Source organism: Apteryx mantelli, chromosome 4 (assembly GCF_036417845.1).
Source record: "Apteryx mantelli isolate bAptMan1 chromosome 4, bAptMan1.hap1, whole genome shotgun sequence".
Taxonomy (NCBI): Eukaryota; Metazoa; Chordata; class Aves; order Apterygiformes; family Apterygidae; genus Apteryx; species Apteryx mantelli.
This window is the reverse complement of record NC_089981.1, coordinates 45,250,395-45,277,388: the sequence shown is the minus strand read 5'-3', so window position 1 is coordinate 45,277,388 and position 26,994 is coordinate 45,250,395. Positions and strand designations below refer to the sequence as shown.

The window sequence follows — 26,994 nt, the reverse complement described above, 5'->3', positions numbered from 1 at the left end:
CAGCTGCTACTTCCACCTTAAGTGAAGTATCAGCCAGTACTGAGGGTAACTTGACATTTAATGTTTATTTCCTGTCTTCCCGTTAGCAGCTCATACCCTAATGCAACTTGTGACCATAAATAAACTGCATTTTGTTGCTATGCTGAGAGCCAGGCCTTTGTAGATTTGTTTCCCAAGCATGTTCATGAGAGATACTCATTCTGATATCTGTGCTGGTTGAGAATGCACCAGTGTGGAGTTAGGCCTGGTTGAGCACGTATATTAGTATGAGTAATTCAAAAAAGGCAAAGTGGAACTAAATACCAGCTTGTGGGTTCTTACTCATGAAGAGAAAGAGCAATCTGTAGATGGCCATGGCTGCACAGATAGCTGAGGCTTTTGGGGGATGTAATTGAGATCTTGAAGTTATATTTATATGTATTTGGTATTCCTGATCATTCCTTTGACACTCTTGCTTTTCTTGAACATAGGCTGGACTTCTCAACCATTTCCAAGCAGATTTTGTTCCCCAAGGCAGTTGACCGTGACTGACTGAATAACTGACTGCTGGATCGATGAACAGGAATTCACTGAGATGACATAGGGAGGAGGGAAAAGGACAATGGTGCAGAAAAAGAAAATCTGCCCTCGGTTACTTGACTACCTTGTGATCATTGGAGCCAGGTAATGTAAAAGATTCTCAGCTATGTTTTTGCTTGGGCAATGGAGAGAGGACAAATAGCCTAGCATCCCTTGATGAGGTCTTGCTTGGTGCTGAGGAAGTGCTGTCTGTATACAGAATGCTACCATAATGGGGGCATGTGCTTGGCCTAACGCATGTTTTGAGAGATATTAGTGAAGGCAAAGGTTTCTAATTCGTGGTCTTCAGGCCCCTTTTTGGGAGTCTGCAAAAGGTGGCTAAGGGTAGTTTATATACAACTCTGTGGCAGCTTGTGGCAGCTTGTGTGTCTGAACTTCTTAAGAGTCTTTGCTTCTACTGACATCGGGACAGGCAGATCCTCAAACTGAAAATAGTGAAAGTCACTTGAAAGTAAAATATTAGTTTGGGCTACTTTTCTAACTTTTGAAATGTAGTCTGTAAATCCAGTTAAAAACCTTAAACTTGCCTTCCTTGGCTGGTTCTCCTTCTAATACTCATTTGTCCTTATATGGAATGACATGAATGTTTTTTAAAAAAAGTTTTATTAACCATCAACAAATAAAATGTTTATGGATGTATTTGATTCAATCTTTTTGAAGGCTTATTTACTCAAAGCATATATGAAATGTGGAGTTGATATGTATGCTATTTGTCAAATGCATGGACACTTAATAAATGTTAATTTTTTCTGTTCAAAGTTTATGCAGTGACTTTCTGCCAGTCTAATTAATGGAAGTGTTCCCAAGTGTATTATACTTTCATTTGTAAATATCAGTGATTTATGTGCATTGGCCTGTTGCTTTATTTCCTACTTTCTTTTCAAAATACTTAGAGTGCAATGTTTGCATAGGCTAAATGGAGGAAATTACATAATCCTAAGTAAAACTGTGTGTATTACCTTATTTATGGGCAGAATAATTTAATAACTTAGTTATTTCATATTGTCTGAGGGAAAACACTGTCACTTTTCCAATGTGGGTCCCTGACTAGGAAAAGAAGGGGAAGAAATGTTAACTGGCTCCTCCAGTGATGCTTAAAGTGTCTGATCTTCTCACTTAGAGATTTACTAGCATCAGTTCTGGGCTCCTACAGTACAGTACTCTTGCCTTTTGCTGGGCAGTAGTAGCTAGATGGCTACTGCTCAGAGGTCTAGTGTCTCATTAGACACTTGCAAAAATATCTTTGATGGGAGGTAGAGTTGACTGAACTAGCTGCTACTGAGAATTCCTTAGGAACTCTATGTGGCCTTTAGCATTACATCTTGTTATGCGCTGGCCACAAACAGCAATGTCTTTTGCAAGTTTTCCCTTTTATCAGATACAACATTCCTAAGTGTCTGTGAAGACTCTGCTTTTCTGCTTGTAGTTAATATTACTCCAAAGGCATGGACTTACCATAGTTTCCCTGGTACTTCATTGATGTAATTTCTTTAAACCCTTTATTGCCAAAATAGACTCTCTAAACAATACCAGCATTTTTTTGACACTTCTTCAGCAGATGATGTATTAGTTGCATCCGTTAATAAAATATACAAAAGCTTTTTATGGCTTTTTTTTGTTTTGTTACAGTATTTCATTTTTTAACTGTTCAGGCAGTATGAAGTTTGTTACTAATTTATATAAATAAATCTTTTTACTAAAGCATGTTTACTTTCTGTTTAATAAAGAGCTGTATTTGTTTGGAAGTTTGCAATCAGCAGAACTGTTTACAACAGAGATTATTCTTCTGTAAAATAAAAATATTCTATTCCTGCTTGGGTTTTTTTGTTTTGTAAACCTGCACTTTTCAGTTAACAGAAGAAGGGTAAGTGTCACTTGTATTTTGAAATGGGCAAATCTAAAGTATCAAGGTTAGAAAATGTCTTGTATGACGTTACATAGGAGAATGATGGTAGAGCCAGGTCTCCTACATCCCATTTAGTGTCATGTTTACTAAATCTTAATTACTTTAAAAAATGCTGTGAGTTCACATTTTATGGCAAATGGATCAAACCGAAGAGAGGTCATGTTGGGGACATACTTCTCCTCCTTGACTGTGTGAATCTCATAATACCCCTCAGGCAGTTATTCACTAACTTCCATGGAAAAGGGATAGCAGGAAAACAGTTAATACCTTGAAAGAAACTAAAGTCTGTTCTTCCAGTGAAAATTAGGAATAAACAATATTGCCTTTCCGTCTTTGTGTTCCCACTTCCCACAGTGTCTTTGTGTTCCCACACTTCCATTAGTGAGTTGTGGGACAAAGGTTGGGCACAGCTCTAATAAATAGGTCTACATACTACTACTTGGCTTTTGTAGTATAACTTATCCTTTGAATCTTACTTAAAAAACACACAGAAACACACGTATCTACATTTTCTAGAACTTTTTAATGAAAACTTTACAAGATGAGGTTTTGGGTCCACTGAATTTGTTAGTAAGTCTGTTTCTAACTTAATGGATGCCAGAATTTTATCAGTGTCATTTAGGGTTACCAAAACCAAAAAGGTTGTAACATGTTTCATCAAATAAATGAAAGTGCTTTTTCCTGAATGCTAGGGTTGCTTACTCAGTTAACTTTTTATCTGACTAAAGGCAGCTTTATTTTTGCTGGTTTTCTTTGTGCTTGCTTTCTCTCTCCCTCCCTGCCCCCCTTCCTTACTGGAAAAGCATTAGCATTCTTAATTTCTCTGTACTATTTAGCTTGTGGTTATAGTGTATTTCTACTGGAATAATTAAAGGCTATTATATGTCATACATCAATTAAGAATATTATGTTATCCTCATACTCCTTTCACAGCTGCTTCCTTTTGTGTAGCCAGCAAAAATTGTTGTGTGGCTTGCTTGGCTGTCATGGAATTTTACTCTCCAGCGGGGCCCATCTTTATTTGCCTGATCAGGGTATTATGATAAATTATTGTTTTGAACTCTTCCCTTAGGGGTTTTTAAACTTTTCCAATACATCCTCTTTACAGGTTACCATAATTGACAGGTCATGTGGGCTAGATGGAATAGGAGGGCATAGGTCTGCATGCTGTTGGTAGTGAATAGTGCCTCTTATCATAAGAACATTGAAATAATGTTCTGTGGGACTATGGTAAGGTCTATAATATCTCCCATTCCACCATAATACCATACCACATCATTCCACCACTTATTTGAGTGCTTCATAGTAAATTCTTGTTTTTTCCCAATTAGGAACTGTCGTGCTATGAAGGTTTGATAGTAACAACTGAGACAGTAATGTAATAAAATTATGTTTATTTCCTCAGTGCAACCTCTTGGATTAGTAACATCTATTAAAATAATGCGATTACTGATTTAAAAAGGATAACCCGAAACTGTCAGTTACTGCGCTAATAATTGGAAGCACTGCTTATCCCTACTTGAAAACTTTCTTGTTCACTCTCTTAGTGAGAGGACTCTCAACCTTGAGGAGTTACCTTAACCCAGTGTCCCGGGAAAAGGGGAGGGAGGGGAATACTCACGGTCCAGCCAGAGAGGATGATCAGGTCACGTTCCCATCCCTGCTCAAACTCTCTTAGCTTCCAAGTCTCTTTTTATACAGCTGGGGCTCTGGGCAAACACTTCTTTTGCTGACTTTTGTGAGTTTCGCAATCACAGGACTGTTTGTTTGTCTGCTTGGAAGGACCCTGCTAGCGAGGCAAGACCACAACACCTCCATATTGCTTCTTCCCTCCCTGGGGGTCCATGCAGATTCCTCGGCCTTGTCGGGTGGCAGAGTTCTTTAGTCCTGTTAACTCTTCTATTCTGCAGCCTTGAGCATATCAGTCCTTGTGCATATCAGGCAGCAGACTTCTTCTGTTAACTCTTCACTCGCTCGTCAGGAACTGATGTAGGATTTTCTCACTTATTTTCGTCTCATTCTTAAGTGTCTGAAATAGAGATCATTTTACTCTGGCTGTATATATTTCTGCAGGTCATGTTTGGAGGGGGATGTCTTTCCAACCCAAGTAGTACCCAGAGAGCTGTGCAGTTAAGTTCATTTTGGAAATTAAATTCAGGGAAATATCACAAGGGGATGTGTCCCTGAGAATGCAGTGCTCCTGAAATTCCTTTTCTTGGTCAAATTTGAACAGAGTAGCTTCTTGTTGGGCCTTGATAATGATGTAGACCTATTTTGTTATTATTATTTTAACCTTTCTGCAATAATTGTGGCCCTGTACCTGCTTGCCTTTCTGTCTTTGGCAGTGTGGCTAATGACTGAGAAGCTGCACTCTCTCTGGGTGCAGGAAGTGAGGAGAACCGAAGATGAAACTGAGTCCATAGGCCCCTAACATGTTAATAGGGAGACACCAAAGATTTTTCTTGGCGTTAATCATCCATGTGTGTTTTCTTATTTGTTTGTTTTTTGCAGGCAGCCAAGTAGTGATAGTGTTGCTCAGACACCTGAGCTGCTGCGGCGTTATCCTCTAGAAGACCATGTGGACTTTCCTCTGCCGCCTGATGTTGTGTTCTTTTGTCAGCCAGAAGGATGCCTGAGTGTGCGGCAAAAGCGTATGAGCTTCCGTGATGACACTTCCTTCGTATTCACACTCACAGACAAGGATACAGGTGTAATTCGCTATGGAATCTGTGTCAACTTCTACCGCTCTTTCCAGAAGCGAGTACCCAAGGAGAAGGGAGAAGGCACAGGGGGACACAGGGCTCGGGAGGGTCAGAAAATCCCCAAACCTGGGGACACATCTGTCCCCCAAGAGGAAGCTGGCACCGAGAGTTCAGAGAGTGGTTCCTCACTGCAGGCTCCAAGTACAGAGTCTACCCCAGATGTGAATCGATCACCACGCAGTAAACGTCTGGCCAAAGGCAGCCATCGCTCTCGGAACAGCACACTGACTTCTCTGTGTATCCTCAGTCATTATCCTTTCTTTTCCACTTTCCGTGAGTGTCTGTACACTCTCAAGAGACTTGTGGACTGCTGTAGTGAGAGGCTGTTGGGCAAGAAGCTGGGGATTCCTCGTGGAGTGCAGAGGTATGTTAAGGTGGAAGAAAACTTTTTCCCCTGCACTGTTTGTTTCCAGGGCTGCAATTTTCTGTATGGCTGATTGTTGCTATAGGTTTGGTTGCAGAAGAGGCTGGTGGTTGAATGCTGACATGTTTCTGTTTTAATCCAGAAATATATACAGTAAAAAAGGGAAACTTTTGTGGTGATTTTTATAGGACTTCTCTCTCTGGTTCTGTAACCTGGTATGATTTTTAGTTTTTGATATGCCTATGGAGACATGATCCTGCTAGCAACTGACTGAACATGATCTTTTCTGAAGCTAAGCACTGATACTATGATTGCTGCTTTGCCATATGAGCTCCATGGCAGTGCACGTCAAGACTGATCCTCTGGCAAATTAGAAACAGCCAAGAAATAACAGGGAGCGTTTCCACTTGGGGCAAGAGGGAAATGATGAAAGTGTGCTTAATGAGCTTATGGAAAAACAATCTGAACTTCAGCGTGGGAGAGAAAAGACTAGAGAAGCAGGAATGGCTGAAAGAGTGCAAGGTACAATATTTGGGGGGAAGAGGGAGGAGAAGTAGAAAACTAAGAAATTGTCTAGGAAGTCTATGGGACTGGGGAACGACAACAGCAAGTTAAACAGGAACTTGCAGTGACTTTTTATTACCTGTTATTATGCTATTGGGTATGGAACAAAAGCTGTTGCACTGTAGGGTATGCAGGAAACAATGTCTTTATCTATATCTGTCATAGACATATCTTTGTATTAGTGTGCCTGGCACCTACATTCCAGGAAGATATTGTTCCTTTCCAATACGTTAACTAAAAAGAGAAAATACAAAATGAGTCATTGGGGGAAGGAGGAAAATATCTTAATAGTGAGAGTGATGAGGTTGTGAGCTCATAATGTGAATCCTGTAGCTTGGTACACTTCAGATTAAACTTGTCAAAGGCTAAGAAATGACAGAACATCTGCCGTTTTCATCTCTAGAAGCTCATTACCCCTTGGTTGAAAGGGGAAGGCTGACCTTGTCTGCAGAGCAGTTCATCCAAGTCAGGTTACTGACCTGGAATAGCTTTAGGAGAGTGTTCTGGGCTTATGACTGACTCTTGCATCAACACATTTGTCACTTGAATCCACTGACTGTTGGGAAAGAACGATTCTATCAGAGCAAAACTAATATATTTTTAATAGGAATATTTATTAAAGGAACTTATTTTGTCACTTGATTTAGTCTGATTATTATTGATACAGGAAAAAAGCTAAATTTCACAATTTTCTTCACCCCTCTGATCTCGGTTCTGAGTTTAGAAAGGGGTGCTAATGTATTCTGGTGTTGTTTGAATAGCATGTGGTATTTGAAAAATTTACTGTTGTTGGAAATCATTCTTAGAGTGAAGAACAACTGAGTGACAGATGGGGAGGGCAACAGGCGAAATGCTGAGCATACAACACTGGGATGATTAAGGCAGCAGGTCTGAATTACCGTGTGGCTTGCAAGCCATTACCTGGAAAAGTAGAATGGTTTTGCAACGATGGCAGAATAAAGGTGAAATTGAATCCTTACCTGTTGCAAAAGGTTGAGCGTGCCTGTTAACAGCATCATGTCCTATGCATTGTAAGTAACTGAAGAAAGAGTGGAGTATGAGAAACATTGCAGTTCCTAAGAGGAATGTCATGTAAACAGAATAACCTCAAATTGTTTGTGTTTTGATCCCTCCAAATTATTCTAATTGTTCTTCTCCTCTCTGAGGCCTCCAGTGACATCCTGTTCTGTTTTTTTTCTTCTTGCGTGCTCTCGTTCGCGTGCGCGTGCTCTCGTGTGTGTGTGTGAGACAGAATGAGAGAATGAGAACTGTAACATGGAACTTCTAATTAGAGCCATACCATCCTAAGGGATCTATTACAGTAACTGAAGATGTTCACCAGGCTGAAGTTTTTGCAGAGTGGCTAGAGCAGATTCCCAGCCATCTCTCACACTGTGCTACAACATTAAGGGTTGAAATGGACAATCCACTTTGAAACTGAGGCTGACAAGAAAAACAAGGTTTGAGTCTCCTGAGGCCCTGAGCAATGCTGTACATGTTTTATGGCCGGCTTATCTGTGAGCTACAAGTTTGCAGATTGCTGGCTTTGGGCGTGAAAAAATTGCTGTTTATTTCCCTAAGATACTTAAATGCTTTCCAGACAACTTTAAGAAATTAAATCTTGCTGAAATGCAGCCACTTCTGCTATACGTTATTCAGCTACTTAACAGCTTAGAAGAATGATGCAATACAATTTAGGATAGGATGTGAAAGAGTATTTTTTCATGCCAAAACATCTGGGAGAACTTGGTGAAGCGTTTTTTAATTACATCAGGTTATTATTTCCTATCTTTTTGTAAAAGTCTGAAGGATTGCTGAAAGCAACACAATCAGGCTTCTGTAGTTCTGGACTAGATAGGAGATTATCCAAGCCACATGCTGGATTTCAAGCACCAGGGCACTGAAAGGCAAGTGTCTTCAGAGATCTAGACCTTATTGAGCCACTTGAATGAATGAATGAACTTTCAGACCAAGATGACATACCCATTTATTTCTACTGCAGAAAGAGTTACATTTCTCCACAGTGGTTGTTTCAGTAAATTAAATCCCAGCTTTCCCATCTGTTTTGTGGCCAAATGTTTGTTAGGTGCATCTTTTAATATTTGGGGAATCTCTGCCCTTTTCCTGGAAGAGCCTTATAGAGTGGCTGTCAAATGGAGCTGTCAAACTATTAATCCTGTTGTTCTCACTTTGCAGGGATACCATGTGGCGGATTTTCACAGGCTCACTGCTGGTGGAAGAAAAGTCCAGTGCATTGCTACATGACTTGCGGGAGATTGAGGCCTGGATATACCGTCTGCTCCGTTCACCAATGCCTGTGGCTGGTCAGAAGCGGGTGGACGTGGAAGTCTTGCCACACGAGTTGCAACCAGCTTTGACCTTTGCTCTTCCTGATCCATCCCGCTTCACCTTAGTGGATTTCCCATTACATCTGCCTTTGGAGTTGTTGGGAGTGGATGCCTGTCTTCAGGTGCTGACCTGCATCCTCCTGGAGCACAAGGTAGGAAGGGAAGAGTTGATCTTTGCTCATAGGTATGTGGGAAGTTCTGCTCTGCCCAAAACCAGGTAGGCCAGATGTGTAGAACAGCTGTCCCTTGCAGTCTCTAGAATCATTTTGTCTGGGGAGCAAGGATTAGCTCTGTCTGAAGTTCCCATTTGGAAGGGTTTTACTATCATTATAAAAAGCATCCGTAGTTTGTTTTCAGACAGACTAATGGAGGGTCATCCAGTCTCACAGCAGTCAAATCAGAGGCTTACAGGGTATGATCTTTGGATACCCCTGGGGGAGTATCAGAAGGAATGGTTACTTCTGTGCTGTTGTGAGTTTCTGTGGTTGCAGGTTGTATTGCAGTCCCGAGATTATAATGCGCTCTCGATGTCTGTGATGGCCTTTGTGGCTATGATCTACCCATTAGAGTACATGTTTCCAGTGATCCCACTCCTTCCTACCTGCATGGCTTCTGCAGAACAGGTACATATTTTTCCTTCATTAGCCTTTTGCAAAAGATGTTTCTGTGATGTCTGAAACTGGCTGTGCACGGGAGTAGTTCTTGTTTCCTCCCCCACTGTCTTCTCAAGGACTGTAGCAAAGCCTGCCTTGCAGAGACTGTTTTCTGAGCACCGGTAACTATTTAAATCAGAGGTAACAAGTTTTATTTAAGATATCCTCAAAGCATGCTCAGTGAATAGTATGGTTCAAAGCAGTAGCTTCCAAACAATGGACTGGAAGGTCATAGATCCCCAATAGTATTAAAAGCATTATTTATTTATTTATTTATTTATTTATTTTTTTCCCCCAAGCTGAGTATTAAGGTTTGGGGAGGATCCAAAGCAATATTTAAGAAGTCTTGAGGGCTATTGATTCAAAGAGTTTGGAAACCATTGCCTACAACTTATTCTCCTCAGAAATATGAAGCGTTGAGTCTTTTTGGCTGGAAGCCTGGGTTTTGCTGATATTCAGGTCTCTGTAGGAGCTCATTATTTTGTTTGGAAAGACAGAATTCAGGCCATCTTATTACTTCAGTGCTATTCTGCAACTGCTGCTGCATTTTTTTTTTCTTTTTTTTTCTGCCCTTTGGAGGTAACCAAGTGTTCTAGATTTAAATAATAAATTAATCTTCCAATCTGCTGGTCTCAAGCTGCTGCACAGCTTATTGATTTACATCTTTTCCTCTCCAACTCCCCTTATCGGAAACAACAAGAATCTCCCCATTGGTTTTCCACATGCATCTGAAAATATTTACTATTTCTTGTGCTTCCGAGAGATGTTACTGTTTTGAAACCAAGTTAGCCTTGTAAATTTGGCTTTTTCCTTACAACAGCACAGATTCAATTTGAGCTGAGAGCATACTCATCTGTGACTTGCAGCTTCTCCAGTTGGACTCTTCTCTGAGCATCTTTTTTTTTTTTTTTTTTTCTCCCCTCTGTGATGGACATAGCAAGCTGATAGTTTAGCTAAGCTTTTTCCAAAGAGCCGTTCAGCTATATAAAAGTTCCCACCTGGGGGGGACGGGGGAGAACCTGATTCTTCTAAATTAAAAATAAAGCTCTTAGAAGCAGGACTTTTTACTCATCTTTTTTTAGTGTTTCTATTGTATGGAGTCACTGACTTTTGTCATTGCCTTGTGTGCTGTCTCCCCTGCTGTAAACAGATTGTAGTTAAAAATTTGGGAAGAAGGGTGTGATATCTAATGAAGATCTTGTCCTCATTAGTGTCTCTTTCTCTCAGTTGCTTCTGGCTCCTACACCTTACATCATTGGTGTTCCAGCAAGTTTCTTCCTTTATAAACTGGATTTTAAAATGCCTGATGATGTATGGCTTATTGACCTGGATACCAATAAGGTAAGTGATGCCCACCAGGACTTGTGGCTTTGTTTCCAGCGAACTGTGCCCTTTCATCAATGTGCCCATGGAGAATTTAAGAATGCCTGTTCTTATAGGCCAGCCTCAGTCTGCCTTTGCCATTCCTTTCAGAAATTTTAGAATTCCATTTCTTCTCGTATCTCAAGGTTCCTGTTTCTTTTGTTCAAAAGGCATTCGTTTTCAGTTAATCCATCTGACTACCTCATAGGAAGATAAATCCTCAAAGAAATGCTAAAGCTGTCTTCTTGGGTAACTGTGACCCTGTCTCTTATAGTGAGAAATCGGATCTGGTAAGAACCTTCCAGCAGCATTGGTTGTCATGATTCAAATGGGACCATGTATCCCACTTTCTACTGTGGCATGAGCAAAACTATTTCAAGGGAATTGTGCATTACGTATTATTGGAAATTCTGAAGGGTGAGAGTGGGTTCATTCAAACTTCTCTTTTCTGTGGTGAAAGATAAAGTAACTCCTCCCTTGTTTGTGATACTGTAAATAACCACAAAGAAGTGAAAATGAAAGTATTGATGCAGGGTTTTTTTTTTTTCTTTTTTTTTCTGGCTTTTATTGCTCAGTCTCTGGTGTGTTGGAGATGTAGGAGATTCTGGTTTGGAGATGGCTACAGCTAGGGAATTTTTAGTTTGCTGCTGTGTTTAATTTCAGGTAATCGTTCCCACAAATGCAGAATCTTTGCCAGCACTGCCGGAACCAGAAGCTTCAGAGCTGAAAAAGCATCTGAAACAGGTAAGGGTCGCATTGGAAATAGGACTTAGCTTCAGTAGAACTCTGCAGATGTAGTCTTGCACCGCTGTTCTGCTATACCAGACAAGAATGCAAGTCACCAAATGTAAAGCAAAACGTGTTAAAAGCAGGTGTGTACTCTGGCACATCAGATGGATGTGGGTAGGGTACCAGGGAAGCTAGAATACACTTGTTCAAGCAGGTGCCCCTCAGTCAACCAGCCATGGAGAGGTCTCCTCCTCTGTGGAGGTGGGCTAATCACTGGAGTGGCCAATTAAAAAAAAAAAAAAAAGAAAGTTGCAGGGACCTCCTCTTTTGAGGCCCATAAACCATATGATTATTTTCTAACCTCACCTTCTCCTGACTAGCCTAAATCTGAGACTTTCATCTTGTTTTGGATCTCTCTGTACTTTCTCCAAAGGATTTCATTGTCATCTTTGTTACCTGTTTCATCTTTTGCTGTCTCTGCTACTTTCACTTCTCTCATTTGTTGTGGAAGCACGGGACTAGGAACTTTCTGTCAACCTGTTTAAGATGCCTGTTTTGTATGAGTGGCCATGTTAGAACTTAGCAGCATTTTGAGCTTGGGGAGCAATATCAATTGATGCAGGTGTTAAGTGGTAGGTATCCCGTTGCTGCTTTTCTTTCTTAAAGCAGAGAGTTGATTTGGAAAAGCCAAAGTGTGATCACAGAGGTGTATAATTGCAATTAATTTCTTGGCAATGAGAGGGATAATTTGAAACGCTCGTGGATGCAGCAGGTTGTCTCTGTGTTTCTTGCTGTCATTTGGGGCTAACTTGTTTTCAGTTGGTGCAGAAAGTTCCAGATTCCTCCTTTACATATGCCATGTGGGCTTTAAACTCTGACTTGATCTGTCTGTCTATGATCATCTTTGTTTTCCCTCCATTCACAGATCTGTATGTGAGGTCTCAATCTCTTCTCTCAGGTTCTGCTAAGCCATTAATCAGCTTGGGTCATCCTGGCTGATCATGTCAAGCAGGTTTTATCTTTTATTTCTGTTTTCCTTATGCACGCTGCATGCAGTATCTAAAGGTAAAGTGTGTTACTGACCTGGTGAGGTCTTCTTTCTCTCTTCTCATAGACCAGGAGAGCAAAGTGTGTAACCTTTGTGATACTCCAGTACCTCCTGTCAGCACAGATGGAAATAATGCATTGCTTGGAGTTCTGTTAGTTCCATCTCTCCCCTACTTCTGCCTCACCGCCTTGCAATTTCAGGCACTATTCACCAAAACTCTCTCACTAGGGCAAAGCTGAATATCAGAAGAATAAAATGTGATTTCCTTGAACACCTCTTTTTAAAATTCTCAGTTTGCCCCAGTTGCCAAACACAGGCAACACTCTTATATCCTTTGCCATTAAGAGTTGACCACTGGAGAAGGAGGGCTGCTGGTTGGTGTACAAAGTAGAGAACACTAAATTGAGGCCCATGTCATTAAGATTAACACCCTGGTGTGCCTTTGGGTCTTAGTGTCAATAAGAAAAAAAAAGCAGGGCATCTGCTTTTAAGCTGCAGTGGAAAGTTCTTAGCTGTATCAAAAAGGACAGGAGCCTTTCCACTTTCCAAAGAAGCTGTAGCTAGGTATGGATGTTTTGGGGGTGGGGCAGTCTGACCTCTCTACCAAAATATGCCTGTTTTGTGGTCCTTTTTATTTCCTCTCATTTGTGATACTTGGTAGTAATAGATTTTTTTTTTCCCTCCATCTGTTTCTCTGTGGTCATGTGTTCGTCTTGGCTCTGATGGGCTGCTGCTGTTATCATATGATCTTCCATCTTGCCTCCAGTATCTGGTTAGCATGACTGCAATCACTCAGCAACAGCTGCTCACTCCTGACAACAAGGTTCTTTATTTTACTCTTTTCCCCTCAATTTTACATTTTACCCTTTTCCTTTGGTGTTTTGGTTTTGCTTTGTTTTCTTTATTTATTTGTAAAATAAACACATGAGGACTCAGTGGGCGAAGGGGAGAAATGAGGGAGATTTAGGATTGTTTTGGCTCTCCAGGACAAAATTTCCAGTCCTGCTGCTCCATGCTGCGTTTCCCTGAGGATATTTATAAGGGCTGAGGAGGATGGTAGCTTTATGGAGAGATGAAGACCTAATTCAGATGCGAAGTGGAATATTGCAGGGATACAGACAGATGCCTGTGTGGAGATGTCTACACACTGTCCTGGGATATCAAACTCACCAGTCTAACTGCCAAGTTGCAAGGCAGGTTTCAAGGCCTCTACATCCCAAGGCGCATTCAAACTACACATGTGGAATAACTCTCCAATAAGTTGTTCAGAATGCCATACAGCTAGTGGTCAGATTTGTACTATCTGTTTTCACTTCAGGAATGATATAGCAGTGCAGAGCTGTGTGCTACCCTTTGACTGGCTCCAGGACCGTCTCATCATTGAGGAGATTGTTTGGATAGTCCACATAAACAAGAACAGGGACATATTTCTTGGCTCAGTGCAGGAGAAGAGATGGTTTAAGACACATGAAGGGAGCATGCTCAGTTGCTGTGATTGCCTGAAGGGCAGGGCAGCTCTGCTCTTGCTCTTGTTCCTTAAATAATTTTTCTCTTACTGAGTGTGTATGTAATGTTGTCCTTTGTCAGGCACTGGCCAGCATGAGTCTGAATACTCAGCCCATTCTTAATCTAGAAAAGTTCCATGAGGGGCAGGAGGTGCCACTGCTGCTGGGAAGACCGCAGAGTGACTTGCAGTCCACTCCCTCCACAGAATTCAACCCTCTGATCTATGGCAATGATGTGGACTCTGTGGATGTGGCTACCAGGTGAGGTTAGATGGAAAGGAAGTGCTAAGTCTTTATTAAGGTTGCACTTGAAGGCAGCACAGATGCTTCTGTGGTCCTGTGATAGAAGCAGCATCTTGGTTCTGCTGCAGATTCCATTTCACATCATGGGTGGGGGGGGAAAAAGGGCAGCAGTTAGTGTTTTGCGTCAGGTCTGTTAAATGCATGAATATAATTATACATGTTGAGAGGGGGATTTTTTTTTTTCTTGCATTTTCCTATAGTTCAGCCACTTTACCCCGGACTTGTCAGTATGATATTGTCTCCTTAGCTTAAATCACAGACTTTGAACTACAAGAAAGCTGGAGACTTGGTTGTTGCCTCAGCTAGCTGGTATGAGAAAGAAGTCTCTCCTCGGATGGGTCTTGGTGCTGAGGTGATGAATTAAAGTGAAGTGACTTCTTGATCTTTTTTTAAGAAGTTTTCTGGGAAGATGAAATTTTTGCATTGGGTTACTATTCTTCAGAGGTTTGAAACATTGCCCACTGCATAACTTTTAAAGGCTCTCTGTCTTCTGTTCTGTTCTGTTTTTTTTTTTTTTTATCTGATATATTGCCCTCTGTTTCTTTTTAGGGTTGCTATGGTGAGATTCTTCAACTCGCCAAATGTTTTGCAAGGTTTCCAGATGCATACTCGCACTCTTCGGCTTTTCCCACGACCAGTGGTGGCCTTTCAGGCCAGTTCCTTTCTTGCCTCTAGGCCAAAACAAACACCTTTTGCAGATAAGCTTTCCAGGACCCAGGCAGTAGAATACTTTGGAGAATGGTCACTCAACCCTACTAACTATGCTTTTCAAAGAATTCATAACAGTAAGTCTTGGTCTTAACTTTCCTGCACAGTTGGTGTGTTGCTGGAACTTAAACTGCAGAGAGATTCTAGGAAAGAACTTGGCCTAACACTGTATTATTCCTGCTCAGGAGGGATTTCCAGTTCAAGGAACCCTATTCTATTTTTATGTATGTCCTGATGGGTTCCTACTGCGTTACCCCTGCTATTAGCTCCCTATTCTTCCAGTTAATTTCACCTCTTGTGCCTTGTCTGCTTGCAGAGAAGTAGTTTTGCAGGCTTCTCAGAGCAGAGATTCTCTTCCTTTGTGCAAGACTTACCGGGGTAGCCTCACTGTGAATGAGGCCTCTGACACAAGTGAATGAGTTCAATTAACTCTTCTTGTTTTCTGTGCAGACATGTTTGACCCAGCATTGATTGGTGACAAACCTAAGTGGTATGCTCACCAGCTGCAGCCTATCCACTATCGTGTCTATGACAGTAATTCCCAGCTGGCTGAAGCACTGAATGTCCCAGTAGAGAAGGAAACGGACTCTGATCCCACTGATGACAGGTTAGTGGGGAGCATAACCCTAGTCACATGGTAGTCACTTCAGATATTCTGGCCTCTTGCTACTTTTCACTTGCAGCCTTTTTCTCTGGCCTCCTTGGTTACTGTTTATTTCTTGCATCTGGGCAGAATACTGATGCCAAAGTGGATTGTGTCTCACTGCTCTGGCATTGCAGCAACCTCTGATCCCTTTGCTAGTGTCTTCTCAAGCCTTCATTTAACACAATTCTTCATTTGCATTTTCCTGCTTTCTTTTGCTACCTGTGTGCCTCTTGCTATTTGATACTTCCCTCGCCATAACGTTTTGTTTCTCCATGCTGCTCTTTCTCAGTTTTTTTTCCTACTTCAGTACTACAAGCTTTCCTGCCCATTCTACCATTCTTTCAAATCTCTACTCAAAGCACATAGTTATGCAAAACTTGTTAGTATTACCCACTACCTGAGACCTTTTTTATATTCAATAAAATGAAAATAACTTTTTTGTTATAGTGATTTTGACTATATTCCTCAGTTTTGCATCTAATTTTATTACCTTTCATTTTCTGTTAACCTATGAGATCTTTCAGGCTGGGAATTGTTTGCCTTTTTATGTTCTGCACAGCACTAGTGAAGCTGACAGAGTTGGATTTATCATTTATCATAAAAAGGAAATGCTTTCTCTTGTGATTTCCAGTTTCTTTGAAGCTTCTCCCCCCAACTCCACTGAGAGTTCATACACTGCCCACCTATGCTTGACCTCATTAATTTTGCCGAAAACCTTAAATCTCTTCCTGTGTTGTCTCTTCACCTATCTCAAAGTTATTTCATTTGTTCTTACATTTCACAAAGCCAACCCCAACTCCTGAGAAAAGTTTGCTCATAGGGACTGTAATATGAAATTTTAAGAGGCCCATGGAATCAGTGCTGATTCACATCTTTGAAATATTTGACCCTGCTGTTGCTGTGCTGCCTCTCATCTCTCTTACCTCTCGTGGCAGTGGCAGTGACAGTGTCGACTATGATGACTCAAGTTCCTCCTACTCCTCCCTTGGTGACTTTGTCAGTGAGATGATGAAATGTGACATTAATGGCGATACCCCAAGTGAGTAACTCTGTGAGCTGTGCTTTCACTAAGCCCGCATAGGTTCTTCCTCCCCATTCACCTGTGCTGTGGCAAAAATGCTACCTCTAAGTCTCTGAATCAGCAAGGTCTGCCATAGTCTTGCTCTGAGGTAGGAGAGACTTTATCCTTCTACATCCAGAGCAAAAGAAAGGGCAAAAGAAAGATACTTCCGCTTATAAACAACACCTTCCAAAAGATGCTAGGAGAAAGGAACAGAATTAGGTGCTGCTGAACAAAACTGCCTTGCTAGGTCTGGGAATAACCTGCTGCTGCCAACAGATGTGGTGCAATGCAAGCAGCAGAGCACCAGCTTTCTCCTGCCCCTACATATTGGTCCTCAGTGCTGACTTCAATGAATCACTCATCCTAGTGAGGACAGGAAAATTCATTCTTTGTGGTTTGTATGGAGGCTGCAGCAATAGCTTCTCTTGTGACAGTGAGAAACTATTGCTTTCTTTAAGAAACTAAATATGGAAACCACAATGTATTTTCCATGTCCCAAGGACAGTAGGTAATCACAAGTTGCTGCAAGGGAAACTCTGCTTGGAAATGAGGAAAAGCTCTTTGCAGTGAGCATGGTTAAACACTGTAATAGGTGCCTAGAGAAACAGTGGGATCTCCAGCCTTGGAGACTTTCAAAACTCAATGGGTCAAGGCCCCAGTCAACCTGCTTTAACTTTGAAGTTAGCTCCACTTTGAGCAGGCGGTTGAAATAGATGACCTCCAAAGGTCCTTTCTAACCTAAATTTTTGTGATTCTATATTCTGCTGAGCAGTTCTCATCTGCCAATGATCTTTAGATGAATGAGAGGCTGAAGAAGGCAGTACTCTTTAATGCAAAATGCTGTGTTTGCAGATGTTGATCCCCTGACTCACGCAGCCCTTGGTGATGCTAGTGAAGTGGAATTTGATGATTTTCAAGAATATTCAGGGGATCTGGATGAACAGGCCATGGACAGTGAGAACTCCCAAGAGAACAACCAGCCTCGTTCAAGTTCCAGCACTACAGCCAGTAGCAGCCCCAGCACTGTCATCCATGGAGTGAATCATGTGTGTACTGGGATGAGTTCAGCCCAGAGATCAGACATGGTATTAGGATGTGCAGAAGGGGAGAATGCACGTGGTTCTGTTCGAGGAGGGCAAAAGCTAGTAGGACTGTGAAACCATGTGCAGAATAGCTTGCATGCTTTTTCTGGACTTTCTGAGCCAAGGCTGAGTTTATGGTAGCATCCTATGCTGGGACAGAGCATTCCTGTACACACAAGCTCCCATGCTTTGAAAAATGTATTACTAACATAGAGGTCCAGGATGTGACTGCAAGAATTGCTTTTAAACAAAGATCTAATGCATTAGAGGAATGGGGAGTGGGTGGGGGAACAGTCATGAATCTGTGGTCATTTAAGAAGAAGGGGAGTTGCTTCCGTAGTCGCAAAGCAGTGTAATGGAGAGCAGTTATCCTGAGCTAATGCTTAACAGATATATTTTACAGGGGAGTAAGCCCCTAGAACAGTGCACAAATACTGCAGTGTTTATGAAACTCTAGGTTAGAGCCACTGATAGAGGTGATGGGATGGGGTTGCAAGTCATTGCAAGGACCCTGTAGACTGCCCAGTTTGAAATAATTGTTCTTTTCCTGCCATTCAGTTGGATGTAATACAAATTAGCAAACAGGACAATGATTTGACTGGTCCACAGGAGTCAGCAGATTCAGCAGAGATGGAAGAGAAGATAGTTGCTGGGTTTTCAAACCATCTCCCTTCCTTGCCACTGCAACCAAGCTTTCCCAAGATGAGCCTGGATCGTCGTGAGAGTGACAGCCCAGCTGGCAGTATGAGCTCTGCAGAAGGAGGGGTGAGGAAGCGAGAGTACGACAATCCCTATTTTGAACCACAGTATGGATTTCCTACAGAGGATGAGGATGATGAGCAAGAAGAGAGCTACACTCCAAGATTTAACCAGAATCTCGATGGAAGCAGGCGAGTCTCCCTACCTCCTGCCTTTCTGTACAGCAATTTTGGGGTTTCCATTTGCTTCATGTGGTTTAACACTCAAATGTTCTTTGCACCTGAAGTGTATTGTTGGTCACTGCCATTTAATGCTGAAATTCTGCAAACCCTTCTGGTTTGACTGCAGGCAGTTGCTTAGTTCCCTCAGTTCCTAACAGAATTACCAGTGTTTCCTAGAAGTGTTCTAGGATATCACCTGCTGATTCTTGGAAATATATGAGGAATTTTGGTTGTGAAGCCTTGTCTCTTGGGGGTAAGATGTGAGGGGCTTTGACACTATAGTGACAGATAACATTGGGTTTTCTTGTAATTACTCTCAAAGCAGACCCCTTCCACCCCTGATCCACAGATGCCCTTTTACAGACAGACTTTCAGTATACCCTGAAAGGTAATAAAAGCCTGAATACAAATATTCTTCATCCACTCTCCCCATCCCCTCACCTGCCACCATGTTAAGGGTAGTGTGGTGAAAACTGGTGAGGAATGAGACCACCTTGTATGATTGTGGGGGATGACGCAGTTGGTTGGAAAAATGCTGTTAACAGTTGTACTTATTTCTTTAAAGGTCTCAGAAGCTACTGCGCCCAAACAGCTTAAAACTGGCCAATGATTCTGATGCAGATTCAGACTCCAGGGCCAGTTCCCCAAACTCTACCATCTCCAACAACAGCAGTGAAGGTTTTGGAGGCATCATGTCTTTTGCCAGTATGTACTAATGCATTAAGCTGTTTTTATGTTAGAGATTAAAGAGAGTTGCAATAGAGAGGTGGCTAGTCGAGAGAATGGTTTGATTATTAAATTGTCACCAGGTCTCCAGAAATCATGTTAGGAGCCACGGGATCTATTTAACTTATGCTGCTGATAAAGTTTTTCTTGCTGAAAAATACCTAAAGCACTAGTTATATGGTTAGGCCCTTGAGTTATATGGCACTTTGAGGTGCAGATCAGAATTTTTCAAATATGTTTTAATAATAAAGTCTACTGGTAGGGAAAACTAATATAGAGTTTTCTGATGAATGAAAAAAATATGACCAGTCAAGTCTTTTGCTGCTGTGGGGAGCATGGGAAGGAGTTTGTGACAGTGGGGAAAATGTATTGAATGTTTCTGGTAAAAATGATTATTACTAAAATAAGGCTGAAAAGGATAACCTAAGCAGACTAAGTAGTTATGCTCATGTTTTAAATGAACATCCTGAGGTATTAGAGATAATCAGCTTATTGATCTACGTGAGATGCTTTCAGGCTGTCTGCAGACTTAACAATGCACAGTCATCTGGTTATGTTATTAAGATCTTTAAGATCTCTCAGTGCTAGGAAAAACTTCTGTTGTGTTTTCTCTCTATAAATAGAAAGCTTCTATTTTAAAGCAAACTTCTGTGGCAGATTTATGGAGTTTCACAAGGCTCTGTGCACAATCCTCACTTCAAGCTTAAATACTCTGGAGATTTTCTCTCATCCTGTTCTTTTATGAGGTCCCTACCATTCATTTGCTCCTAAAAAGAGAATCAAATTAGAAGACGCAGTTGATGTGAGGTAACCTGTGTAAGTGCAGGAAGACAAGTGGATATTGTTGGTACAAGACTCAAAGATACAATGGCAATAATTGTAACATAAAAGCTAAGAATTAGACTTATACAGTTCAGAATAATCTAATTACAGACGTGGTTGCATCATAAATGAGATGACATACTTCTAAGATTCTAGATAATAAAGTAGTACTCCATCGTTAGGGACCTTGAATAAAAAGGTGAATTGCAGGAAGTTTAAGAAGTTTGGGGTGTGCAATGAGCATTAGGCATTTAATTGTTTTCTTCTTCTGTTGTAGGCAGCCTGTACAGAAACCACAGCACAAGTTTTAGTCTATCCAACTTAGCCCTACCAACCAAAGTTGGGAGAGACAAGAATACTCCCTTTCCCAGCCTAAAAGGTAACCATTTTTCCCTTTGTCTCCTACAGCCTTTACATTCTTGTAACTGAGCAATCTGAGGGTTTACTCCTAAAAGGCATTTTAGGAGTAAAAGCATTTTGGTAGTTTGGGTTAGTACTTATGTTGGGTCTAATGTTTCTCAGGTGGACTTCTTTCCAACAATTAGTCTGTGTTGGAATGGGAAACTTGCTAGTTTATTTTAAAGGATACAGAGTGAATATTGTGGGGGGGGTTTTTTGTACTTTGTTTTGTTTTTTTTTTTAAGTACTTAGCATAAAGAATGGGAATGAAGAACTAGGTTCTACTTTTGCACTGACACTATCTTCATGATTAGCTTTAGGCAACTTGTTTCAGTGATGCCCCATTTATGAGTGGGGATAATGCTTGCCCACCTCCTGTGGAGACTGAGGTCTCCATAGGTTTCAAAAGTGTTAATAGTCTTTTCAGTTCACCAAATAGAAAATTACCTGATCAAAGTTAAAGTATACACATGCTTCAGCTCAACCAGAGTGAAGATCCATCCCTAACTTACATGCACAATCTTCTAATTGGAACATCTTCTTTTTGTCTGCGCTATCATTAGATAACATGATTGAACAGAGGCTAGAGAAATTACCTTCTTACACTAGGGAATTAGTCAGCCTGGTCATCCTTGCACTGAATGTGACAGTGGAAGGGTGGTTGCGGACATGGTGGTGTTTTAGTGTTGAGACCTTTTCAGTTGGTGAACTGGGTGAAGGTTTTATTTTGCCTTTTGAGTTATTCTATCTGATTAGAACTTACTGCTTTTGTTTTAATATGTTGATTTATTTATTTTTTCCTCCTCCTCATTTTCATCGGTAAAGATTACTTTAATCTGGAAGTGGGAAGGGATGTGGATGAAGGTTGGTATGATGTTTTGCTGACCTTTGATCTTGTAGAAACAAAGGCCATAAGCTGAGTTTTGTGTTTCTGCTTTGGACTTTGTTTTTGAGACAAGTAATCATCCCCTGTGTGTAAAATGAGGAGGAACAGGACTGGTATGGTGAAAACACTAGCAGAGACTCTGCACAGCTGTTTTTGACAAGATTCTACCAGTTGGTTGCGTTTTCATGTCCGATTGTGCAGGATAAGAAGCACGCTTCAAGTCAGGGTTATTTTCATGGGTAAACTTCTTAATGACTGATTCCATACATTGGAAGAAAACAGTGATGGGTTTTGCCATTCCATGTTCATGCTTTGTGCCTCATCTTCCGCAGTTTGGTGTTTTTTTTCTTGATGACTGTAATGCTGCAGGGCCTTTAATGTTACTATGCAGCTATGAGGATGAGATTTCTGTGGAGTAGTTTGGTCCGTTTTGTGCATGTGTAAGGGTGTGTATGTGTTTGTGTTCACTTATGTGCGCATGCTAGCTCACTGAGGTTCCCGCTGGGCACTTCTCTGGTTTTTAAATGTGTTTTTGTCTCTGTTGTAAGGATACAAAATTGCTGAGTAACTCCTTTTCTTACCAAGTGTGTGTGGTACCCTGTGTTTGTAACTCTGTAATGGGAAATGATGCTGGGACTCCATCTCATTGCTGCTGTTTGACTTCTCATCTTCCTTTTTAATTTTTACTTCATGCACATCCATTAATATTGTTTTTTTTCCTCAGTGATGCAGATTTTTTTGATAGTGCTCTTGAAATGCAGTGTGTGCAATAGTGCCCTTGGAGGTGCAATACATTGGTTCCACAATGCCAAATTTCAAGTCAAGCACTATCTGTTAGATTAATTAGGCTGGCCCTTGTTGTCTTGGGCTTTCAAGCATCCTTCCTGCTCTAGTGTCATTGGGTTTTGTTTTGAGGGAGGTCTGGGAAGAAGCTGGTAGTTGGATTTTTTTTTTTTTTTTTTTTTTTTTTTTGATGCTGATGGTGGGGAGTGTAGATATTGTAGTACACTACTAATTGTATATTTTGTGTCCCAGTATTTGGGTTAAATACTATAATGGAGATTATTACTGAAGCTGGCCCAGTAAGCAATGAAGGTGGGTTCCCTACAGCATGAGCTGTGCATGATATACCAATTTCCAGCATTCCCTATGCCTGACTTTGAGCTACCTTTCTCATTGGGTAACCAGTATCACATGATCTATACTAGTCACCCCCAATGCATTATGCTTTTACATATAGTGACTAATTTGAAGATGGTTCTTGTTGTGGAACTGCATGCAGAGCAGCCAAACTTTTCCTGCCTTTCACCTCCTGCTCCCATTACCATCTTCTCTTTTTCTCTCTGCATTACTCACATTACTGTTTTCTGCCGATGTGTGATGCTAGAATATGATATATGCTGCTGCTTTTTTGGAGTTTCCATTTTGTTTGAAGTCTGTTATCTGTAATCCTAATAGGTGTGTTAGCCAGCCTTAGCATCGCTTGTTACTGTTCTGGGAACAGATTGTTTTTTCCCCCCACCCCTCTTCCTCTTATCCTGTTTTCTCTCCTGTTTAGGGAACAGGCGAGCCCTTGTGGATCAAAAGTCTTCAGTCATTAAGCACAGCCCAACAGTGAAAAGAGAATCTCCATCACCTCAGGGACGAACTAGCAACTCCAGGTAGTGTGTGTGTGTGTATTGTTACAAAGGTCTCCAACTTCCTGAGGAAAGATGACCAAGTACAACCGTTGAAAACTATGTAGTACTTTTCTGTGGCCCTAAGCTTACACACATGATTGTCTGAAAAGATTTCCTATGGATGGCCTTTCAGTTAATAGTGTATATATATGTGTTTTTTGGTGCTTCAGACTATCCTCTTTCGGTCCAAGTTCCAAAAAGATTCTAGGTCCTGAAAGACCCTGCTTTAACTCAGTATTTCATCTTTGTAATTGAGTCTGTTCTGAATGAGGTAGTCTAGCCAGTAGCGGTTTAGCAGACCATGCAGGGGATCAGCTGAGTCACATGGAGCAGTTTGATTCTATGAGTTCACGAGAAGTGCTTTTCTCAGCCTTGGGAAGGGACTCAGCATGGTGCAAGTAAACATTACCTGACCTGTGCCTGTGCATTCTCCTCCCTTTCTTCCCTAACAGCCATGTGTAGAGTGAAATTTACTTTAAGCTAATAGGGATGGGAGGCAAGCAAGGACAAAAACTGCAGTTCATACTGGGGGGCACAGCAGGCTGCACAGGAGTTCCTGCCTTCCTACTCTTCCCCACACTGTGGCAAGGCAAGCTGAAGCGGTACACCCAACAAGGCTGCTGCACTAGTATTGTTAGTTGGGTTGCCCTTCACCTTTCAAGGAAAGCCTACAGGTAGGACAAAGCAAAGGTGGTGGTATAAGAGATTCCTATGGATTCTGAGGATTGCTGTGGAGGTGGGAAGTAGAGTAGTAGATAGAGGACTGGGGAAAAGCTGATTACAGCTTATTACAGGAAATAAGGGACAATGATAAATGATACCACAGCTCTAGAACAGAGCTTGGGCAGTTATGTTAGCAGCATGCCTAGCTAAACTGAGGTTATTTTCCTGTAAACCTAGCTTTGATACAAAGTGCATTTACGTGTGTGTCCTGGCTGTATCTCTCTTCCCATGAAAACCTAGTCAAGCAGAGGGCTAACTTCTGCCTGGTGATTTTCTCCTCTATATATCCATCAGTGAGAACCAGCAGTTCCTGAAGGAGGTCGTACACAATGTTCTCGATGGGCAGGGTGTTGGCTGGCTGAACATGAAGAGAGTCCGGCGTCTGCTGGAGAGTGAGCAACTCCGTGTCTTTGTACTAAGCAAGCTAAATCGCACCATCCAGTCAGAAGAAGACGCTCGACAGGACATCATACAGGATGTGGTCAGTGCTGAACTCTGCAGGGTCCTCATACCTGGTGTATGCCTAGATTCAATTCATAGAAGGTTTTAAAAACAGTATGTTAAATTAATCCGACATGCTGACATTACAGCGCTGTTTTGGAATTTGTGTTCTTGAATGACTTTCTCACTTCTGAAATAGTGACACTGTTGGGATTTTCATTGTAGGAGATCAGCCGCAAGGTTTACAAAGGCATGTTGGACTTGCTGAAGTGCACTGTGTTGAGCCTGGAGCAGTCATATGCAAATGCTGGCCTGGGAGGCATGGCCAGCGTTTTTGGCCTGCTAGAGATAGCACACACTCACTATTACAATAAAGGTAAGAAATGTGTTTATGAGAATATAGGGCGCTGAGGCAAACAAGATCCTTATTGTAAAGTTAGATGTTTTGTGGCTTCTGATATTTCAGGGGTTTTACCACACTTTGAAAATAGGTAAGAACTGTATCATTGTTACTGAAACCTTACAGAGCTTGAAACAATTCTCTTGCACACTTGCAGCTGACCAAAGCAAAATAATGGCCATACCAACAGCTGAAAATGCAAACTACGCAGCATGATTAAAAAGTTTTTACAGATGAGGGTGGAAATTCTGTGAGCGGGGACCTTCAGCTGAGACTGACCCGTCCACAGTCTTGGAAAGTTACTCCAGACAGCCTGAATAGGAAGGGAGATATTTCTAATGTGGAACTATAGCAAACTTTAAGATTGTACTAACCACCTTGCATTACACAGTAATTCTTATATCACTAAAAACTCTTAAAGAGGAATGTCTGATTTAGGTAATACCTCTTTGTTCTTCCAGTTTTTCTTAAAATCTGATTTTAAGGGAAAATAAAATGGATGCATAAGGAGAAAGGACAAAAGATAATAATGTCACCTCTGTATTAGATATTTGACTCAGCTGTAATCTCATATGATGAAAAGCTATTTATTTCACAGTAGCAGAGGAGTAACATCTATTAAGTGTCTTATAGTTGGCAGTCTGGATAGCTTACATCAGGGATCTTATGAGTTGATGAGCTCAGATGCTCTGTGGGCTACTGATATTTGTTTCCAAACATTGTTAGAATGCTGAGGTAGGTCAGGAGGACTCTGCTGGTGTAGCAGTCCCAAATGTGGGGGTAATTATAAGCCTTTCAATCTGACACTGTTCCTAAGCAAAATTATGGAATGACTAGTGCAAAACTCAATGGTTTTAGAGTGAAATCATGCTAATATAGTGCCAAACGCCATAGTTTGATAGTAAATAAAGCTTAAAGTGAATTAATTCTGGTCACACACAACAAAATTTACAGATATAAACTTTTATAGGATCGATGCATCTTTAAAGCACTTCTCTCATTATTGCATGACATCTTGATTTATAGTCAAATTTTAAATACTTAGTATCTCCTATCTGATTTCAATGTGTTAATTTAGATAAATTTCTAGAAATGATCTGTAGAGATTGGCATTCATCTTAATGCTATTTAATATTACAGTAGTGATCTAGTAATCATAAAATTGTTCAGAGTTTGCATATGATGCATACTGTTGGAAATGGATGTGGTGGATATAGGTCATTTATCTAGAGTACTCTAGATCCTTAATAAAGCACGGTTGTGATGAATTTATTTTAATATGGCCAAACTAAAGTCATGTGTTTAGGAACAAGGAAAGTTAGCAATGATAATAGGGTGGGGAACTGTATCCTAAGAAGCAGTGTCTCTGAAAGTGGCAGCTAAGTGTGAGCTTCCCAGTGTTCTTCTCTCTCTCTCTCTCTGAAAACTCGTCTGTGTGAGGGGGAGGTTAGTTGTTGTTGTTACTTATGTAAACCTGGGAATATAGATCTAGGATGCAGAGATTATATTGTCTTTGAATTTGTCACCAACAAGACCACAGCTGGTGTAGTGTTTTCAGTTCTGACCATTGCACCTTGCAAAGATGCTGAAAAATTGAGATGGTTTCTGAAAAGAGCTTCAAGGAATTGGGAAAACGTTTCTACTCTGAAAGATGGCAGCGTTCAATCAGTTGAGCCTTAGACATTGATCTTTTTCTGTAATTATCTATATGGAAAGGTGGTGCTGATAGCAAAATCTTTAATCTATGGGACAAAGGTATTACAAAAGCTAGTAGCTAGACAAATTTAGACATCAGGGTGTGAAACTTTGACTGTAAGCATAATGAGCTATTGGAACAGTTTGTGCAGAATTGCAGGAGATTCTTTACTGGGAATCTAATTCTAACTTAAATATTCTATTCTGAAAGTTTTGCTGCAATTCAAATTGTAGCTTGTTATACAGAGAAATGATCTAAATTGCTTTTGGGAACATATGATTATAGAAAGTCTCAGAGAATGATGGAAGTGCTATAGCAGATATTTTTTTCTTAACTGAAGTTTCATTCAGTGTTACCCAACATAGATGATTGTATTTGTCATCTTTTCACTGTAAGAGGAATTTACCTATATTCTAGAAGCAGTATTTTTGGTAGTTTAGGCTGCATTCTATAATTTTGCACGACTCGGCAGAAGAAATACTGCACTCACTGTGCCAAAGAAGTTTTGCAGGCTTCCAGTATACAGGAAAGAGAGCTATTTGAGTATCCCCAAACCAGCACCCAGGCTTTCTCCTCTACTGTTTCCATCAGTGTCGATTTATCTGCAAGCCATGGTGACCTATGGGATTAAATGTGGGACTGAGCTATTTCAGTGCCAGGCTTAATGATGTAGGGGAAAC

General features: G+C 41.0%; 1 protein-coding gene across 3 annotated transcripts in view; it reads left to right on the top strand.

The window, feature by feature from the left end:
* The first annotated feature begins 460 nt into the window (after positions 1–460).
* MADD (MAP kinase activating death domain) overlaps positions 461–26,994 on the top strand; it is a 61,026-nt gene continuing 34,492 nt past the window's right edge. For 2 of the 3 annotated variants that reach the window (XM_067296364.1, XM_067296363.1), the window contains exons 1-18: positions 461–663; positions 4,997–5,611; positions 8,372–8,675; positions 9,015–9,146; positions 10,404–10,517; positions 11,202–11,282; positions 13,082–13,138; positions 13,903–14,081; positions 14,673–14,908; positions 15,282–15,438; positions 16,413–16,516; positions 17,393–17,586; positions 18,181–18,512; positions 19,108–19,247; positions 20,368–20,469; positions 22,934–23,036; positions 24,072–24,258; positions 24,444–24,594. In XM_067296364.1, coding sequence (XP_067152465.1) covers positions 602–663; positions 4,997–5,611; positions 8,372–8,675; positions 9,015–9,146; positions 10,404–10,517; positions 11,202–11,282; positions 13,082–13,138; positions 13,903–14,081; positions 14,673–14,908; positions 15,282–15,438; positions 16,413–16,516; positions 17,393–17,586; positions 18,181–18,512; positions 19,108–19,247; positions 20,368–20,469; positions 22,934–23,036; positions 24,072–24,258; positions 24,444–24,594 — 3,250 coding nt within the window. In that variant the 5' untranslated portion in view covers positions 461–601. The remainder of the gene's footprint in view (positions 664–4,996; positions 5,612–8,371; positions 8,676–9,014; positions 9,147–10,403; positions 10,518–11,201; positions 11,283–13,081; positions 13,139–13,902; positions 14,082–14,672; positions 14,909–15,281; positions 15,439–16,412; positions 16,517–17,392; positions 17,587–18,180; positions 18,513–19,107; positions 19,248–20,367; positions 20,470–22,933; positions 23,037–24,071; positions 24,259–24,443; positions 24,595–26,994) is intronic. The other variant, XM_067296366.1, reaches the window with a different exon arrangement.